Genomic DNA, 21583 nt, shown 5'->3' with positions numbered 1-21583 from the left:
TTCCTATGGTAGGCAGTTCGCAAAATAACGTGGTTGTTGGAAAAAACAAATCTGACATAAATCCGCTATGCTTTTTATGGTCAGGATACGACCAGGCAGAACTGAACGCCATGAAATTGATTTCAAGAAAATCGAGGTCAAAGTTTGCAGCCCTACCAATTGATGATACCATTTCATTAGATATCTCATTTGGTCATTTTAACATCACATTTAGACTGTTATAATGCTGTAGAAGCTATGCTGGCCAATTTATGATTACACAATTGCAGAAAACTGAATTTTAATAGCAATATGTTAGCACCCAGTTCACTCTGGTCGAACCAAAATATTTGAATCATTTGACTGGGCAATTTGTTCTAAACGTAGGAGCCTACTTTCAGGCGTTTTACGAGCAGCACTCAATTAGTATGGCTGATGCTTGAAAAATGGTTTTTTTTTGTTGAGCCAGAGTGAAAAAAAATGGAATGCGGAATATCTTTGATTGTTACTTACCGGTTGCGTTCTAAACGACAGTAAGCAAGCAAAATTCAGCCCACTGTGAAGCTGAAGATCTTCAATTTATCAATGGTTCAATTTCAAAATCTTTGCTGAAAAACTTTTTCAAAAGTTTTTAGCATATTGACATCAAAGATACATTGTTTTGGAGATCTTCCATTTAGAAATTAGGAAAATTGCTTCACAGAAAGGCAGATTTCAACGACGAGAACACTATATCGCTGGTGGTTATCAGGGGGCGACTTATATCAATTCAACAAAAGTTGATGGAATAGATATAAACACTTTGAATGATGAAAAAATTGTGAAGAGTGTTTTGAATTCCAATAACGGCACTTCATTCTATGAAGGCTATAATACATTTTCGACTACAGCGATTTCTTTATAAAGTTAGGATTCACTTAGCAATGTGATAGAGTACGATGAGATTATTTTTGATACCTCGGCGTTAGGCTGTTTGCCTTTATAGGAACAATTCTGATTGCGGGAAATGCGGAAAATATTAAGGAGAATTTTCGAGGAGAAACTCCGAGAATAAATATGCTTGGACTGATGATTTTATTGCATAACTTTCTTTTTTTTTTGGTTGCAATAAAACTTTCTTCCAAACGAGAGCAAAGTTATTAGTTTTTAATTGATTTTCATCGTCAAAAGAATTGAAAATCAATTGAACGTATAATCAAGTTGAAATTCACGGCTAATCGAATCACAGATAATCGAGTCTACGTAGAATCGAGTCCGACCTGTAACAGTTCTTGATGAGCCGAAGAACTGTTAAGAATCGAAAAAACCAAAACAAGATTATTATGCCAAAAATCTCTTTTTTCATGCCCAAAACATGCTTTTCATCTTTACCTTTAAAGTTGCTCTCAGTTTATTTTGGCGCAACGCATTTTTGCCATTTCCACCGTTTGCAACAATTTTCTGATAAAGCCATAAAAAATATCAAAAATGTTCTGATTTTCATTGGATTGGTAACTTATCATGTTTCGCATCCGCAGCAATTGATAGCTCATTTTTTTCATGTTGGCGTTCAGTTCGGTCTAGTCGAATCCCGACCATATAAAGGTAGGTACCATTAAATTGTAATAGTTTGGCAACCTATACTGGATGCCTTATTTCGTTTAATGAGGATTTCTGTGAGGAACAAAAACTATTGTAAGAGGAAATATGCATAGCTGTGGATTTATGTTCACTTTTTAAATCGCATTTAAGTTGTATTTGAAAGTTGTAACATATCTAGAACTGTTAGTTTTAATATGTCATACATTTTAAGAAATTTCCAACAATTTTTTTGTATCAATTTTCATTAAGTTTTCCATAAGACTCTTGTCAATTTATTGAAGGTAAAATACTTAAATATGGAATACTGATACTCCTATAGGTATGATGAGCCTACCAAATAAGAGTAATCGAAAAAGGGCTTTCAATTTAACCCCGTTAAAATGCTAGAGTAAACTCGAATGGTTCCAAGCCGCAAACGCAAAACGGTGAGAAGCACCTGGTGGGTGGTGGTAACCGAACCACTTGCTAAGTTGTACTTGTATATATTTCAATTTGACCGCCACCTAAGGCCACCCCACCAAGCTGAATTAATAACGAAACTAGCCTTAGTTACCTTTAACCCCGCCTTCTGACGGCCTAAACTAGGAACAAAATGTGCTACATATTGGAGGGATATATATTTTGAACTACTACACTACTAGGAGAAAAATTGCTAGAAATAGTTATACAGCAGATCGCACACTACTTAAGGAAAAGGCAACAAACCAAAACCGAAAAACCAATGGATGCAACATTTAACACAGGACACAGAATCGGAAGATGGATTTGCATATGATGATCTGTTAGAAAAAACATTTGCGCAACAGTAATGAATTTCCGGTTATATGATTCTTTCGTGTTTTTTTGATGTTTTCCAGTGAAAATGTTACAATAAAAAAAAGGGAGGAGGATAGAATTTCGGTTATTGTAATGAGTGCATTTACTTTTGGTAATGGGGTTTGAACAAATGTGTGAAAGCGTTTGACTTTGACTCTTGTGGACTTTGAATCTTACTCGTGTTTAAAAAGTATCTGATTTTTGTGGTCATGAAGAAGACCTTTTTGCTTTTCCTGTATTGCTTCATAACTTTGTTACTTTACGTTTTCTTAAGGATACTTTATCGCAGTAGGGTCGACTGACTAAATTACGGGTTGCGTTTTGCTTCTACTTAAGTTAGGGTAGGTGAGATTGAGAGTTGATTTACATTAGGGCTGCTAACAACTTATCTGGATTATCAGAGTTCTAAAAACTAAGTCTTTCGAATTCACGTAGAGCACGGTATAGTTTTTTGAATATTATTCAATAAATTTTTGATTTCAACTTGTTTGTATCAAAACGAGGAGTGTAAATTTGGGAAGAAGGGTTTTTTGATGGTAGAAAAGAAATTTTTGACAATAATTCGATTATGAGAAATTTGTTTTGATATAATAATAAACAACAACGTTTTCATGTGAAGAAAGTCAATTGAAAAGTCATGCAGTGTCTTTTCTTTTTTTTTTTTATCTGGCACAATTAAGATGTTCTTAGCCTTATAGCTGCGCTATTCGATTGTAGAATATTCTAAAATAAAACTAAATTATTGATTCGCTATTCCTCTTTCTTCAATTTTGAATTCGAACTTGAGTGCGGGAAAGTAACCAAAGAAAACCTACATGCAAATACGGGAAACAAATAAACCAAACAAGAACGGAATTTTTGATTTTGGTACCGAAAAATAAAACAGAAAAAAACAAAAAAAAAACTCTGTAAATTGTCCTCTTCAAGTGAATTCCTTTTTTTTAGCTATTTTCAATAACCGGTGTAGAGAGAAGATATACTGTTTTCTGATTGACATTGCAAATCTCTATTGCCTGATTGTATGATCTATTGGTAAAGAACTACACCTGCGGATGATCAAGTGTTGTGACACCATTTTTGTGTTCCTCTACTATTACACGGAAAAGATTTTTTTTTTTTTAAATATTATTTCTACTCATTAAGTTAAAAGCCGGACACTTCCGGAGGCACTTGGAAATTTCATCAATAATTTGTGTCCAAGTGAATACCAATTGTAGTTCATGGAAACATTCTTATTATTAGGACGGTATTATACGCATCGTAACTGACTAACGAACGTTACAAGAGTAGCGGAAATAAGAGAGAAATATGTATAGATGAACCTGGGAACAGGTTTCACTTACCGTAATCACCGCGATTCATCGGACCTCGCATTGGAGCTCCACGAAATCCTCCAGCGCCACTAGGAACTCGCATCGGTGGCAGTGGACCAGACATCATGCCGGCATGCTGAGGAGACATGCTGTATGGAGGAACAAAGTCGCTGCAAATTGCATGAAAAAAAAAACAACATCAGTGAAAGTGAGGTTGCCATTTTGTTATTAATTTAATTGCTAAGTAAAAACAGCAAGTTTTTTTGTTCAGTTGCGAAACTTACCCAACGATGCCCATTTTGCTCTGCAGAAATTGGTTCATACGCCTCTCCCGGGCTCGCAATATTTCCTCCTTCTTTTTCTTGTCGGATGGGGGTTTTGCTAAAGACACCTGCAAAGGAGGACTCTGGTGGTAAACATTGTACTTTCAAACTGCTAATTATACAAACTACATGGACATCAAAACGCTCTAAAAGTTACTAATCGGTAACTTTGGACCGTAAGCTACCATGCCTGGAGAAAATTTTGATTTGAATGCTTTTCTTCGCAATGGACACTTACCTCGATATTTGAACCGCTGACCAACTTCCCGTCCAGGTCTTTCATTGCGTTCACGGCATGATCACGATCCTCAAAGTGCACAAACGCGTAATCCTTGATTTTCTTCACCCTTTCCACTTTGCCAAACTGCTCAAAACACTCCTGGAATAAAAATTCATAGTGTAAGTACTTCTAAGCCTCACCAGCTTCATCCCACCCTAGCTTCCGATACCAACCTTTAACTTCTCCTCACTAGTGTCCTGTGTCAAGTTTCGCACGTATAATACTTTCACCTTGCTCATCGTCACTTCGTCCGGTTCTTCCTGGGGATCCGCCCAGTCCACTATGATATCACAACCCCACACCTGCTTGAACGGATTGGAAAGAAATGGAAAAATGGAAGTCAATAAACATGTATCATGCATGTGGCAAACTACAAGCATCACAGATCTAAAGTTCCAAGATACCTTTATCCTTCCGGTTCCGAGCCGTCGCTTCGCCAACGACGCTGCCTTGTGTGATTCGTATTCCAGGAAGCAAAAACCACGATTCTTCTTCTTATCGTCCGGAGAGCTGTAGATTATCACTTCGTTTAGGCCGGCTGATGTCGATTTCGGATGTTCAGAGTAACGGCGTAGAAACAAACGGACAAATATTTGAAAATGGGACATCGGAGAGTGGAAAAAAAAGATTCATTAATTTTCATGGCAGTGATAGAATTTCAGTTTGAGGACTAGAAGATAGATTAGGAAAGAATTTTGCACTTGGTTGGAACCCAATTGGATCCATTATATCATTACTTTTTGTAGTTATTGCAATGTTCCAACTGAGTTCCAAAATGTTGTTTTAGTAATTTATATAAATTTTGTATCAGGAATCGAACAAAAGCTCTATTGCTATACTTTTGTTTTGATTTTTGTTTTTGTTTCAATCTCAACATGATCAATTTCGATTGCAGCCACAAAACACTGGGCGAAAGATTTAGACTTTTGTATGGGGAATTTATCACATGCCAGATTCATTGCCAAAATCGCTTTTGTTCACCTTTTGATAAATGCGGAAAATGTCTTCAGATTTGGGGTTCGAGCCAAATTTGGGAGAAATAGTATGTTCCATAATTCAATCCAATTGGTTGGATAGAGTGCTATTGATTAGATTTTACAACATGTATATTTACTAATCTGGAGAATGAAACTCTGGGATAACAGAAATAAAAAAGAGGGTGGACAGTTGGAATTGACATTGGGATTCCAAATGTTTGTTCACTATTTACGTATTGGATTTAGTTCGAAAATACAAACTAACGAGCAGCGTCGTCATCATTTAATTCAATCAAAAAATATGCTATCGGATACTCTTATTTTAAAATTATGCAAACAGAACGTGAATATGAGTATTTCTTCCTGTACCAGTTGTATAATCAACTAAAAGAATAAAAGTTCCACTGATCTGATCATTTCATATTTGTTCTCAACCTAATGGTTTTACTCTAATTTTATTAAACACTTCGATCTATTGACGGACTTCTCGCCAAACCGACACAAAGTTGGCATGACCCTCTCAAAATTCAATTAAACTTTGTGGGCATAAGATCTTGTCTAGTAAAGCAACTTGGTAACTTAGTTTTCCCAAAAATTATCTAGACTAACATATGAAAAGGACCAAACTGTTCAGGCAAAAAATATATAAACATTTTTGGCACTAAAATTACACTTTCTACTCAAATGCGGTTCTTAAAAGAGGTTTAAAAAAATGATTGAATTTTTTGAAAAAAAAAAAATTTAAATGTATTTCAAAAACTAAAACTCCTATATGTGTTTGTGTTCGTTAATTAGGCCTACAAGTCGTTCATACATTGAAACTTGTGCATATTTAAGAGAAAAAAGTCTTTCTAACAAAAACATTTTCATGATTTTTTTTGAAAATCATGTAATTTATTTTTTTAGTGTAGTGTAGTGTAGTGTAGTGCAGTTAAAGATTGGAATATAATTCAAAAACAGATTCGTTGAACTAATTTTACTGATTTCGAAGATATAAGAGCTGTCATTGTAATAATTGATGGTAAAAGTAAGTGGAAATCCTACACTGAAAAAAATGCAAATTAAAAACTTATAGTCGATTTAAAAAAAAAAAAACATCTAAGAATTCGATGAATTTGTTTTTGATGGTGGGGAATAATGTGGTCTACAGCTCTTCTGAATATCGCAAAGTGAGCACTCCTAAGGGATTTTCTAACAAAAACTTTCTTTTTTTGTTTTTTTTTTTATGTGTTATCATAATAGATAATAATAATATTTACAATCCTCGGATGATGAAACTGTGCCATGAATTTAAAACCATATACTTAAAGATCAAGCTTTAGTTTATCTAAAAGATTCATTTTCTTTCAAAAAAAAAACTTTTCAATAAACTTTCAGTTTTGAATTCAAAATATACACTTGAAAAAACATTTGTCAAAAAAACTTTTTATTCCTTAAATATGGACAAGTTGCAATGTATGAAACGACTTTCAAGCATTATTACTACCCATCTTATAAAAAAAAATCATCAAATTCTGAGATGGCGTTTTTGAGAAATTGAGTTTTAATTTTTTAAATGCATTTTTCTCAGTGTAGGATTTTAAAATATTTTCTGTCAATATTATTTGCTGAAAATTCAATCATTTTTCTAGAATTGTCCCGTAGGACTCATTTGTTTAGGAATTGTAATTTTTGAGATAAAATATTTTCATAAAAAATGACATGAAAAGTTTGGTCCTTTTCAAATTCAAGTTTCATTCAATTCTGAGAGAGTCATGCCAGATACTGTGTCGAGCTGGCGCGAAATCTGCCTATTGAAAAAATGCAAGTGAAAGTGGACAAAATAACCTTCAGTAATAAGTTCTACTCTTTCAAAAAAGAAATAACCGACTGAAATGTTACAGCAACGAACACTCTTTAGATAAGAATTGACGATAGCTTTGTAAAAAACAACAAAATATTTTAAAACAGTCTATAAATATTTTAACATGTCTTATTTTTAACTATTAATCTTAGTTATATTTATCTTATTCCGAAAGTGTAAAATATAGTACAGATGAAGCTCAACCCTATTAAATTGTTTCCTGTGTTGTTTCGAAAAAAAAATTTTTTTACTTGCTTGCCAGTTAGTTTTAGAAAAAGCCTGCAATACTGATATTTACTGTTATCTTTACACAAACAAGAAGGAAAGATGCTCTCCAGTCATCATTACTCGGAAATCCATTAGGATACCAATTGTAATGTTGCAAATTATCTTTTTCACAAATCCAACAATGTGATACCCTCCGATTCTGCTGATATTGAACATCCGAAAGATACAACAAAAAAAAAGTGTCCGTCATATTCCATTCCGGAATTAAAATAGATTCTTGCGCAAACACAAGTTTGTGATTATGTGAGTATGTGTAGGTGTTGGAGTGATAAACAATCACTTTAAATATGTACTTGAGTGTTCTTGAGTGTTGTGTTGTGTTGTGTTGTAGTATCTAATTTATTGATCATTTTATTGGGGAAACAGGTGAGCTGGAGTGATTGTATGACAGCAATGTGTATGTGCGTATTTGTGTATTTTTTAATTAAAAATTTAGTTCAAACGGAAAATACCATATCGGAATTTTTGAAATTTTGATTTTATAGATAAAAGGATAATTAATGATTTTTTGTGTTTTTTGTTTTGGAAGTATTCTTGAGGTATATTTTTTAGGTTTTAAAAATTGTACTTCATTTTTCATCAAATTCCAGGTACTGTAGCTAGACAATTCGGGTCAAAATTTATCGACAGTTTTTCAATCAATTTTGACAACAAATCGAACTGTCCAATCTAGACAAATTGAATTGCATTTTAGTAATTCAAATTTCACACTGTTTAGAAGAAGGATGTGAGCCTAATAGCGGACCATATTGATTGAAAATTTAAATTTTTCACTTATGTAATCCGATATATCTTTTAGAATTGAGAACAAGAGGGCGAATTTGGCAGTGATTTTGAGCTAGGACTTGTAATTCTGTTGAAAGGGCTGAAATTGTTGAGCTACAGAACAAAATCAAAAAAAAAATATTGACACCATTTTTTGAATCAATTTTGAAAATATGAATCTGAAAGAAATCCAGCATCTTTTCCGAAAGTCGGAAAATCGTTTCAAGCTTTTGAATATTTATCAGAATATGCATCGAGTTGTGTTTGATTCCTGCAAGGCACCTTCGGGAATGGGATTCGATTTCACACATCTCTAAATCTACAAATCGAAACAAATTTGGCTCCCTTTCCCGAAAATCTCTCAAATAAATTAATTAAAAGCAATTTAGAGAGCTTGAAATTTCAGAACAAAAAAACAAACCAATCTCATAAAACAAACCAATCATGAAATGCAAATAAAAATGTCAAATGAAAAACCAATTGCACTTAATCTAAAATAGATTTTTTATCAAATCATATCATGTAGAAATGTTTGTGTGTGTGTGTATTTTCTTTCTTGATTTTTTTTATAAAAGCAGATGCTTTTCTAGAACACAAAGCCAATCGAATGCGTCAATTCCAATCACACATGTCTTTTCAAAGAAGTCAACGTTGTTTTTTTTTCCTAGAAAAAAAAATTCCAATACTACTCTCGCAGCAAACTTTTTAACTACCATTCTGAAAAGTAAAAAAAAAACGACCAGATCACTCGCAAATTTTCAGATGCAGTTTTGTTGCGTTTTCGTTTGCAGTCGTTGAAAATTTTTGAGGTGTATTTTTATTTCCTTCGTTCTTATCAGTTCCGTCAAACAATTTGGATGCGTCCAAATTTTGAATCACTCTAGTGGGTACCAAACATTACTCTCGGCAAACCATCTAATTCTTTCAAGTAGTGTCTAGTTGTAGATATCAAAAACGTGTGCGAATTTTTGTTTGTTTTGTATTGTTGAGGTTACGCCATTTTGGAAACTTACGTGCATATTTCGCAAATTCCTCTAACAACTCATCGCGGTCCCTATTTTTAGGAATATTGCCGACAAAGAGCCGGTGATTGTTAAATGATATCGTAACACCAATCTTTTTGCCTTTCCGAATTTCAAAATCATTTAGCTGGAATTGAAGAACAACAACAGATTTTTGGTGTTTGTGTGTGCAGTTTTGAGGGAAATGGAAATTATCTTAAATGATTGCTTTTTTTTTACTCATAAAAACACAGTTTCACCGCGCTTTGATTGAATTTTGCTGAAACGGAAAGTAAAACTAACGAAACTGAAAAGTTGGAGGGATGCGTGACTATTAATGACATTTTTCTACAAAACTCAAAAATGAAAAAAAATGAGAACAGAAAACTGAAGAATGATTTAAGGTGGGTTGCGAATTGAAACTCTTGTTGTGGTGCATTATTTTTGTCGATTTGTTAGATGCTTTGTTACCTGTTCTACCAGATTAATTTCATTGCTTTTTGGCAGATTGACTATGATGAATAACTTTTTCGCCGGTAAATAATGACTGGAGATTACTTATCACGGTCGTCATTCGAATCGAATGCTGGTGATTTTCAATGGGCGCTACTGTTATTAATGTTATTGACTTTTAACAAACAAACGGTGCATACATTAAGGCGTATGAGAACATGTGGGTGTGTGACTTTCTCAAAAGATGAATTCTGAGAAACAAATAATTTTTAAATTAAAGTTGGCACATAAACTACACACAAGTGGCAGTTACGAAAAGAAACCAAAACAGGTTGGTTAAAACTTTGTGGGTACTTCGTTGATCCACATTCCGTCGTAAATGCGTCAGTTGATGGATTTGAACGATTTACAGATGAGATTTATGAGGTGATTTTAGTTGCACGTGGAGTTGTATTCAGATGATATGAATTCCGAAGCCAATGTTAGAAACGAATGTTACATACAAACACAAACATAAATGGTTCGTTGGAAGCGGAAAAAAAACAAAATCAAAACTCTGAACAATGTACTTGAAGTTCTTGTTTCGGTCGAGGAAAAAAAAACCAGACAATGTAACAACACTATTATACCCCCTACACAACAGCTGGCATCAATTTCATTTATCCGCAAGTCGAAGAGAGTTCTGCATTTGCCAGCATCTTAACCTAAGGCACTGACAGAAAAAAAATAACAGAAAACGAAGATGCAAGGAAATACAATTTCTGCAAACATCGGAACTCGCTCGATAGGCATCTCAATTTGTGTGTTTCATTTGACAGGTGTTAAGCGTAAATAATTGAAATTATGTACTGAAAGTTGAATTAAAATTCTTTTTACCTGAGAGGTACAAAATACCACGGTGAAATAAAATTGTGAATGGAAAATTTTCCTAATGTAAAACTGCTATAAACAAACATGGTAATTTCCAATGAACTTTACATGATATTATGACTTGGGAAGAATAGATCAGAGCGAAATGAGCGCCATGAGAAAATTTGATGCATTTGAGTGCATTTGATAGCCTGAAATGAATTTCTTGGATTATAAACTAATGACTCTGGGTCATGAACATCAAAGATTTCGTTTAAAGATGAAAATATTTAAGCGTCTGGAAAAAATTCTGATGGCGTTCATTTCGGTTTGGTCGAATACTAACCATTGGTTGAAATTTTTTTACAAGGTTGTTATTTGAAACAACTCATAAGGTCGTTGTAAGGAGGAAAACTTTGTTTTTTATCGCGTTTCTAAAATTCTCTGGTTAATACTCCTGTTCATAGCAGATTGGGAGATAAATTATCATAAACGTAGATCGATAGATTCACTGCATTAAATGACATCAAGTAAAACAGCTTTCCTATTCTTCCTACAAGTCCAAAAGCAATTATGAAAGACAGCAAAAAAAAAAGGAACAATTGTTTGCAATAAAATAACACTGTTTCTATAGTATGAGATAAAATGTGGTAAATGAGTTTGTTAAGTGGGAGATTTTTCGAGTGTTGTGAATTTTGAAATAGGTTTGAACCCGTCTAGCAAAAGAGAGCGCCCTTAAAAAGAAGGTTTTGAGAAACGATTCGACCAACGTTTCCGTCTAGAGGTTTTGACTTCTTCCCAGTTATCTCGAAAATCCTCACAAAAAGATAAAGTGTAACAATCCTTCACTTGTGTTGACGTTTGGTATTGACGAGCACTCGGAACGGCTTTTATTGGATTTCTTTTTTTAAACATTTTTAATGTTGTTCGTGCAATATGCTTGGTTGGTGTCGTATAAAAAACTATAGCTCTGAAAAGTATTCTTTAGACCTTATGATCAAACACACAATGATAAAGCATAAAACATGTCAGAAGAATGTGTTTGTGTTCTGTTGTCAAATAAAATTCATACGTAACTTTTGCAGAAATGGATTGTTGAAACAAAACTTATTCACTAGGTTGTAAACGTTTGAACACAAAAACAGCAAAGCGTTTGCGTTTGAAATTGTTGTTGCGTTTTTATGTTTAGTTCAATAAAATAAAGTAAAATACAAGTTATAAGGAGAAGAAGATTAAGAGAAATTTTGAAAGTGCAGCCGATTTGATTTGATGTTAAACCAGCTGCACCGATTTTTACCTGTTAGTTTACCAAATTCGTCTAATATCTCCTCTTTGCCTTTTGATTTCGGTATGTTGCCTACAAAAAGGCGCAGATTCGGTACGCTTACGTTAATTTTCAAACATTTGCCGGGCTTTATTTCATAGTTATCGAGCTGTCGTGGGGAGATAAAAAAAAAGATACAAATGTGGAAAAGAGAAAATGAATGAAATTAAAACGTAAAACCTTATTAACAGGAATGGACGATCCAATTGAATTTGGTTTGATATTTAGTTGCGAATCGTTGGGATTTGAAGGGTTATGTTTAGGAATATATACAAGGAGTAGTACAAAATTTTGCTTTTCCATATTACTTGCGATGGGTGAGGAAAAAAGGAAGAATAACTAACTAATAATTGTAATAATAATAAATCTGCGAAAATAAATTTATACTAGAGTGAACTAATCAACGATAAATGGTAAAAGTAAACAAACTTAGGTAGATGATAAGAAACCGAAAAAAAACTAAAAGAAAACATGAACTAATAGAAAAAAATAAAGTAGAAAGCATGCTCGCGAACAAAATAAAACCGGACACAATGAGTGAAATCAAAATTCAAATTTAACCAATCGCTTGTGGATGATTTGAATTATGATTCTTGTGCCAATGATTTATGATTTTGTTGTATTTGTTTTTTGTTTCTTTCATTCTTTCTATCTTTTTTGTTTTCACCATTTGTAGAACGCTGGATCCATCCAATTGTTTGATACCTGTTGTTGATCAAATATCAGTGTTATTTACCAATTGTACGATTGCAAAGAGGAGACCTAGAGTGTATGAATAAATTTTCGGACCGTTTTCGTTTGCATTGCTTTGAAATGAATGATTCCATGAGTTGAAGACCAAAAATATTACACTATTGTGCTGCTGTATATAATTCAAGCTTATATTTGTCTAACAATATAGGGTAAATGATCTTGAGCGGAACAAAAGCATTCGACGCAACTCGTGATATCAAAACGAATCTTTTTTTAGCTCAGCTAATAGATCTTGGTTTCCGCTTTCAAATGGTGTTTTGTAGAATATTTTAGAAAAAAACCTTAAAAACTCCAGTGCTATTTATTGAAAATAGAATTCTGATGACGGTCAAGGGTTACATAAACAAATGTTTAAAGTCAGCATACATTGTTGAAAATTTCAGCAGAAAAGACGTCTGTTTTTCAAGTTGGTTATAATATTATTTCATTTCATAAATTTTAGCGAAAACTACAGAACTTGTATGAAAACATCTTGAAAAAGTGTTTTTTCATCATTTCGACAACATTCATAAATAATCATTGCCTATATCTTAGGAAAATTGAATAGTTCCGATCAAGATCACCCTAAGCGGCTGAAAAGTCATGAAAATAGATTACCACAATCCACAGAAAGATTGGCATAACCGCAGCCAAAATTGTTCAACAAAAATTCAAACACTTTTACGAAATGTTCGACGATGAATCGAATTTATCATTCACTTCTTAGAATAGCCGCAAATTATTTCTATCTTGGAATTGCAGAAAATCGAACAAAAACTTAGCGCAAAAAGTGCAACAACAGCACCTAAAGCAAAACAACACACTAAACACACCTTCGTGGAAAGTGGCAATTTATTTTGGGGAACGAAACCGGTAGCAGCTGCTGCTGCTGTATACTTTGTGTTTTTCCCTTTTCCCCACATTTTCTGTCGAAGCATGATGATGCAACTGTTGATGCAAAAGAAAGTTGAGGTTGTTCTGGGCCACCGGAAACCAGCTGACTTACTACACAGGTCATTAATTTCAAAAGTCTTCCCGCCCCGCCATGTCCTTATGGGTAGGAAACACGTAAAATAGTGAAACGGCAGCCGGGTTTCAAGTGACTTTCTTTCCGACATTGGCGAGCCTTAGACGAGTAGCATCTGCCGCCCAGCAAAAGCTGTAGATTATCTGCCGTCCTAGGTACTTCAGGAATGGAAATTGCATATAACTATGCATTTGATAAATTGCTTTGACCTGCAACGAAACCGGAAACGGGAATCCCGTTGCAGTCCCGCAAAACTGCACATGTATAGCTGCAGCCCGTCGAAACGAAGCGACCAAAAGGTCACAAGGCAAAGGTAATCAGGCGAATCCTAGTACCGTTACCTCTCAAAATGTCTATAGTTGCAAACACATTCAGAACGGGGGGCTCAACGAAGCGAAGCGATGCCACGCGCGAGGGTTTCCTTGTTTTGATGAACGCCTACGGGCTCACGACATATTTCCACACGATTTCGAGAGAACCCATTTGAGGTCATCCTTTTTGGCACGCTTTTTGGCAACAGACAGTTGGGATTCGTCGACAGCACGTGTCCCGTTATTTGGAGGTTCCCCGAAATGAATGAAGATCAGAACCGATCGTTTTCGTGCCTTGTTGTTGAGCGCAACGAGCTGTTGAAATCGCTCATTTTCATTATGTCCTCTAACATTTCAGGATGGAATCGATCATTTCAAAGTACGTATTTACTAGATTTTTAATAGTATTCTGTCTCTCAAAGTACGTGTTTACCCGTTTAAGCAACTAAAGGCGATAGATTTTAGTTTTTTGAAGATCATTTTAAATATTATTGATTGAATAGAGAATAAGAGATAAAAAAAGGTACGGATAAGAAAACCAGAAGATTTTAGAAAACCTCGAAGATAATAGAGGAAATTATGCCAACAGGAACAATAGTAGACGTTTGTAAACTAGTCATTGATGCGTTGAGCGTTTGATACAGAGTTTTTTTTTTTAATTATCATCTTTCAGCTTTGTGAAAAGAAACAAAAACAAATGAACTCAAGACATCAACAGAAACAATATTTTCGCTACCCAACCATTCCTTAGGCTTAGGTATTTGAACGAAATTTCGGTTCATATCTTTATGGTTGATAAACATCCTTAGCCATTGAAATGAAGATTTTTTTAAAGTAAACCACGAGACACCAATCACCTCTACTCACTACGTTTAGTAATATAGTTGAACCAATGGTCATTACCCTTCAATAACCAGGCCGACAAAGTTAGAACAGGATTTTCATCTTACTACTACAACTACTTTCCAAACCGTTACATTTGGTAGACAACCCTTCACTGTCCAACGCTAATCATCCAAATATACATTAGTGGGTGATAAACTACGGTTCAGCTATTCGCTTTGCTGTAAACTTGATAATTGATCAAAAATATCCTCATCTTGGAAACAGTAAGGTGTAGCTCATTGAATAAGGATCACACTACTCGGGATAAACTTGGATCGGAAATGGTTCAAAACAGTAGACTAGTGGGAAGGACTCGGGAGAGGAATCGGGATTTGAGAGTTTGAATAAAATGAAACCAAAAACATAATAAACCTGGACAAAGACAAACCACGTGGTGGTAGCGTTTTGAACTGGTAACAGATTCAACCTACCTCTCGAACTGCATTACAGGCGGCATCTCGGGAGGTGAATGTGACAAATGCGTAGCCTCGATTCGTCCCTGTCATTGGATCCATCATCAGGCGCAGGTCCCAAATTTTACCACATTTCTCGAAGAGCGGTATCAACTCGTCTTCGAACATGTCTTTGGGGATCTTACCGCAAAACACCTCGCACCCATTGCCCGGTGGACTGTGTTCCCAGTTTGGAGGTGGACCGCCATACTTTCGTTGTCCTGCAGGGGAAAATGTAAAATACGCAAACGAAACATTAATTCAGACCATCAATTTGATTGCACAAAGAAATCAAAACATGTTTAGTTAGGTTTCATAAAAATTAATAAACAATGATACCGACCTGTCGTGACATCGAGGGTATAACCTGTGCGTTCTAGGATTGCCTTGATCTTTGCTTCGTCCGGGCCTTTTGCTTGTACTGTTATTGCAGGTGTGGGGAGTCCTTGTTGGGTGGCTCTGCTTTTCTGACTGTGGGAAGATTCAAGAAAAAAAATCGATAAGCTCCCACACTTTCAGTTTCCGGCTTTCGTTGACACACTTACCGGTAGGTTTTCATCACCCCACACAGGTAGGCCGATTTGTTTGATACATGCTCGAGGTTGGATTCTAGGAACTGGCTCAGAACGTTCAAGGCACCATCTACGGGGAACTCTTTCAGGGCATCGAGTGCTCGCTCGTCCAGTTCGGTGTGAGCAAGTTTGCCGGTTTTGTAGATGTCATCCAATTTGCCTGCCACCTGATTAAAAAAAAAACGAATTAATTGATCTTATTGTAGGGAAACTTGAAAGAACAAAAAATTTATGCAGGTGAAGTTTTAATCCATTTTTTTTTGTTAAATCCAGTCTCTACATTGCAAATCAAAATATCTAACTTAGAACTCAATTCGGATTTGTAGTCATTGAACAAGAAATAGTGAACACTGTGATAGAAAAGCTAAGTTCATTTAGGAATGAGACATTTTTTTTTTCGTTCATAACTAAGTTCATTGTAATCGGAAATGCACAATTTTGACAACATTGTGTTGCTTGGAAAAAGTACTATGAAATCTATTTTTTTTTTAAATATTTTTGACTATCGCGTATTTAGGATCCAAGAGAACAAAAAAAAATAACTGAGCAAATCGAGAACTGAAAAACCCGTTGTTTATACCAAAAATTACTATGCGTGAGTAGTAAAAATGTATGAAAACACTGTCAAGAATGTCCACCACAAAATTTAAATCCTGTGATGAAGTGAAGTACATGATCGGCAGCCACGGTAAAGGGTCAACAGATCAGGGAAGTCAAGGCTCAAAGGATACATTTTAAATTAATAATAAGCGAAAAACTAAGCGTTAATTGCTGAAATGCTCATCAGATTTTTCTCCGAAAGGCTAGAGGTGTTGCTTAGCAATCAGTCAGTTAAACTGAACCGCAAAAAAAAAAAACAAATATTGCTAGTCCAGAGCTTGCAACCATTATAGCCAGTGTCGAGGCAATGCGACAGATGAATTTTGATTGATAACCAAACATGTAAAAAATCAATTTCAAACAAATTTCATCAGTTGAGTCCTTTTTAACGGGTCTGCTCATGGCAAGACCCTCAGCGTATTAAGCTAAGTAGTTTGGCAAAAAAAAGTAATGATATGCCAGTACTCTGCCCCCATTTTCGTGACAAAAACATTGGTTTTCGCTGTTTTAAAAGCCTAAAAATAGTAAAGTAAGGTAGAAGTACGAGTCTTGTAAAAGCACCTTTTGAGATTATCACAAACTGAGAACAGCAAAATTTAAAACTCTGACGTGACTCTGACATAATTTTTATTCGTAGAAGATGAAAATACTCAGAAAAATGAGGTAAAATAGCGTTTTTGCATTATTGATCAGTGATGTGGGTAGAAGCGTCTCAGGGGGGCTTGGCTGACCGAATTTTAACTTCTAAATTTTTGCATGAAAAACTTTGAATTTTTTTGATTTAATGTATCCTGAATATTCAAGTTAAAGATTTCTTAACGTTTATAGTTTTGGGGTTTCAAATTAATACTTTCGGGAATAAGCCGTTAAATCTTTTAAATTGTTTGCTTAATCTGCATAAAACAGACTTGAGGTACAAAAAAGGGAGCTCTAAGACTCTTACGGACAGCTGAACTTATTGACTTAACGAAAATCAGCAATTAATACAAAGAATTCTGGTGCATATTCAAATATTTTTTAACCATCGTCGGAGATTAAAATTTTGAGTTTCAAATCAAAAGTTCACCCTTTTGCTGATTTAACTAAAAAATTTAGTTTTTAACTTTTGTTTTGAGAAACGGTTACGGTTTAGCTATTTTTTAAGTCCCTGAAATTTTAGGCAACAATAATGCAAGAGACAAAATCTATGTTACTTAAACAGGTTAGTAGTTTATATTCGAAAAAATCATTCTGGTCGATCATAAACGATTGAAATTCTTTAAAATGCTACTATTATCAATAAATTTTCTCATGGCAATCGGTCCGATCTGGTCAAAGACCGAACAAAAAGGTTTTTTGAAATCAAGCCATAGAAAAATCGAATTTTGACCAGAATATTTCGTCTTAAGACTGCATGTGTACGATTTTCATTAAAAATCTATTTCGTAATTGAAATTATGAGCATGATTTTTTTGGATTAAAAATCATAATTCATCATAATAAAATCTTCAGAAAAACAAAAATATTATTCCAAATTTGTGATTTTCAGCTGAGCTGCGTATTTCAAATGTCCATTGATAGCAGAACTCGAAAAAAAAACTGGAGCTTACTTCAATATTTCTCGCATGAGCTTGCATCAGTGGTCGGAAAATCGCTCAAGAAAAGCAATCAGGAATGGTTTCTAGCTAGAATGATGCTACCTCCGAGTGCTGTGATACGCACGTGGTAAAAGTACCCATTGAATATATGTCGAAAATCAACACTAACTTGATACAAGAAGATATACCATGCCCCACCGGAGGCTACCGTTGCTATTCGTCACGTGGCTAATCGACGGTGATCGACATACTTGGTGATACATTTTGAACGTCGGTCCCTCAATCATTCCCGAACGTCTATCCTCGCATCATTGTTGATAATGTTCGTTATTGATAGACGATCATTAATGTTTCAAAAGGAAAAATCGGAATAAATACCAGGACCACATGTTCACAAAAGCTGTAGCACATGCTGGACAGTTCATTGCAGTTACCTAGTCATTATTTTGTCCTTCTAGGCAAAACGAAAAATAAAAAATCATCTGATAGCCTACATAGATCGCTCAGAACTGATACATATCAGTTATGATCCTAAAGGTTGAAAGTCGTTAGGGGAAGGAAATCAGCATCGAGACGTTCGTTGCTGATAGTCTGCGTCCTTTTTTACCTCATCATGTATCGCAAAAGAGTTTCAAATACAGAAGCGTCGTTGTCATGCATGATTGTTTGTATGATTTGGTTGAAGAAGGAAAATTTGACTGCTTTGATTTTTTGGCTCTAAATGTAGTCAAGCATGGCTCAGTGAAAATGATTGATTTTCGGAAGCATGGCTTGCATTACGTCGTATGAAACAAAATGTAACTTATGCAGCAGTTTTATGTGAATTCCTAAGATGTTTCATACGACGTAATGAAAGTTCACGCGAGATTTGAATGCAATTTCTTAATTTCAATCCCAATTTTTCAATCTGTAAGTCACAGTCTGTATAATAACCCTCAATCAAAAATTTTAAAATTAAACTCAGAAAAAAAAGACATTCGAAAGTTGAGTGATTTTGAAACATTATTTCAAAATCATTAATATGAAGCTTTTTCATGTTTGAATTTTGCATAAAAATTTAAGGAGACAATTTCAAATCTAAAATGTGGAAGAAAATTTTGATAATAATATCTAATTTATTTATTTTTTCGATCCGGAACCAAATTTTGAACATATCTATGAATTTTTAAATCAAGATCCTGAACCTAATTTTAGTACAAGAAGTAAAAACAATTCGAACCGTTATTACCAAACAAATTTTTATGAAAAATCTTGTTTCAACGAAAATCAAGAAATCTAAACTGAATACAGAAGCCCAATTCTGAACACAAAAATTGAACTTTGAATTTTGATCAATGCACCCGAAATGTGATAGATCTTATTGAACATTTGGTATTTAGAGAATAATGGAAACCGCAACAGAGTTCGTGGTCTGCAACGAGATTTAGGGGCTCTGGCCTTTGTTTTGGGTCACGATTTTACCTCTTTAATCACCTGGAATTTTACTAGAATTTTTAAATTTTGAGTGAGATATATACCAGACCCTCATAAGCATGGAGGGTTCATACAGAATCAAATGCTGTTCTTGGTTTTTTGGAAAAACTACTGCAAAATTGTCCAAAAATATATTTTTCTGGCTGAAATTCCAGTAAAAACATGTTTTGGTGAAACAAAAATTATCTAGTCTTATTAATTTCGAAACGGATGAATTCACCGAATTGCTCTCAGGTTCTCTCATTGGAACAAAAATGTAGCGGAAATTAAAGAAGGAGGTTGCAGTCACCTCTAATACAGATTAGACGAAATGATCAATATCAAGACTGAAAAAGTGTGTGGACCGATGGAGATACCAAGAATAAAGTAGACATATGTTTTACAAAAAAACATTTTTTTTTTTGTTATTTTTCCAAGACTTTTAATAAAATTATCTTCATTTCTTTCTCAGAAAGTATTTCGATCAAACGAATGATTTTGAAGCTATACGCATTCGAAACTTTCTCATTTCTAAATGAACTAAGCTTTAATCACAGTTATTTTCTTACTTTTAAGCATATATGTTAAGGCATATTATCGAACAATATGCTGTAGTTTGTTTTTACAATTGCATGCAGTTATATTTACCTTCTTATCCAGTCCATACTCTAACAGTTTGGAGTAATCTTCTGTTCGCTCGCCATCGCCAGCTCCCTCCATCTTTTGGTGTGTCATATCCTCGACAAGTTCTCCATTTCCTTCAGCCATTTCTGAAACAACAAGAAAGAAAATTAGCTTTAATTAGTTACATTCACACATTCTTCAACGCCATTTCCGGTGCACAAACACACCCACAATATCTAGACAAAATCAAAATAGATCCAGCCATTCTCGGGGGGACCTAACAGAGGCACAAAGAGAAGACGGAAAACAAAAAAAATAGGTGCGTCACGCACGTCTTCCCGGTTTGGGTAGGTCAGGATTATTGCTTGACTCAACGCATAGGGAATCTAGCCGTTTTTTTTATCTAATTCAGTAGACTATGGGTTGAGAGTCTCGGTTCATTATGCGTCCAAGTGTCTAACTCACGCAAAGCTCACGCGATTTGCTTTTTTTTTCAACCCAGCCAGACCCACGGACGCAAATGATGCTCCGTTAGCGCGAGAGAATGCTCTCAGACACAAAGCGTCGCGACGCCAAGCAAGGGTGGTGCGTATGCCAAACAAAGCATTCGCTACAGACGCATAGTTTTAGTTGGTCAGTTTGGACCGGTTCAGTATAGGGAAAAAAATCCCGCTAGATCAGGTTGTTTTTAGGGAATGACCCTTTCGCTGAGTAACAAATTATAGTCTCTCGCAAGGGGTGTGCTGACTGCTGATAGTCACTCTCATGACAATTCCGTTTATAGGACGCACCGCGCGTGGGGTGAGTATACGCACAATCGATTGCGAATTTAGCTCAAGGCCGAACTCACACCATACCACGCATTTCATGCATCCTATTCGCAAATATACATATTAGACAGTCGCCAAACGCATTACGCACACGCACAGTTGGATTTTTTTTTTACTTTTTCACCCTCCTCTAGCCAGCTATTCGCATCGTTTCGCGATTAGGAGTTGGGAAGAAAAAAGTTTAAAACACAAACGCCCCAAATCGCGTTGCGTTATTTGTTATTTTTTTTACTCGCTCCTGACTCACGTTGTGTTTGTGTGTGCAAAAAGTGCGTTTTGCGAGAGGTATAAGAAAAAAAAATCTCAACCAGTCATCCCCCCTTACCCTTGTGTCTAGATGTTTTTTTTTTTGGATATAAGTTTAGCATCGTTAAAGACCCCTAGACAATGATAGTTGATTTTCGCAAGTTTTGCATATGTTTTGGTTTGTTTCTTCAAAAAGGGTTTTAAAAAGGTGAGGTAGGTTAGAAGTTGTTGTACCTTGTCAGGACATTGTTGTCCCTCGTTAGAAGCCCTAGCAATTATCATCAATGGACACTCGAGTAGCAGACCCCGAAACTGATTATCATCTCGAGCTCGCAATGCTCCACAAAGCTCCCCAAAAACGCAATGAACGCTCCATCGATCCGCGTGCGCTCTTTGTCTCTTTCTCTCTCTCTAGCTTACCACTTGCAGGCAGGCGTGCGTTCTCAGCCGAAAACTCGCGAAATCTGCGTGACGCACTTTTAA

General features: G+C 35.2%; 1 protein-coding gene across 13 annotated transcripts in view; it reads right to left on the bottom strand.

The window, feature by feature from the left end:
• The window catches only part of LOC129759884 (heterogeneous nuclear ribonucleoprotein Q), a 58695-nt gene that overhangs the window by 10614 nt on the left and 26498 nt on the right, over window positions 1-21583 (bottom strand). For 7 of the 13 annotated variants that reach the window (XM_055757432.1, XM_055757436.1, XM_055757435.1 and 4 more), the window contains exons 2-11: window positions 20049-20170; window positions 15745-15938; window positions 15543-15670; window positions 15179-15420; window positions 9179-9314; window positions 4697-4830; window positions 4466-4597; window positions 4251-4391; window positions 3974-4095; window positions 3720-3859 (exon numbers count right to left, since the gene is read on the bottom strand). In XM_055757432.1, the coding sequence (XP_055613407.1) occupies window positions 3720-3859; window positions 3974-4095; window positions 4251-4391; window positions 4466-4597; window positions 4697-4830; window positions 9179-9314; window positions 15179-15420; window positions 15543-15670; window positions 15745-15938; window positions 20049-20168 (1489 nt within the window). In that variant the 5' untranslated portion in view covers window positions 20169-20170. Of the gene's footprint in view, window positions 1-3719; window positions 3860-3973; window positions 4096-4250; window positions 4392-4465; window positions 4598-4696; window positions 4831-9178; window positions 9315-11765; window positions 11902-15178; window positions 15421-15542; window positions 15671-15744; window positions 15939-20048; window positions 20171-21583 lie in introns of all 13 variants that reach the window. The other 6 variants (XM_055757426.1, XM_055757428.1, XM_055757429.1 and 3 more) reach the window with 6 other exon arrangements.

The sequence above is a fragment of the Uranotaenia lowii genome, unplaced genomic scaffold (assembly GCF_029784155.1).
Source record: "Uranotaenia lowii strain MFRU-FL unplaced genomic scaffold, ASM2978415v1 HiC_scaffold_30, whole genome shotgun sequence".
Lineage (NCBI taxonomy): Eukaryota > Metazoa > Arthropoda > Insecta > Diptera > Culicidae > Uranotaenia > Uranotaenia lowii.
Note: the sequence above shows the minus strand (reverse complement) of the source record. Positions and strands in the feature narration are given on the sequence as shown.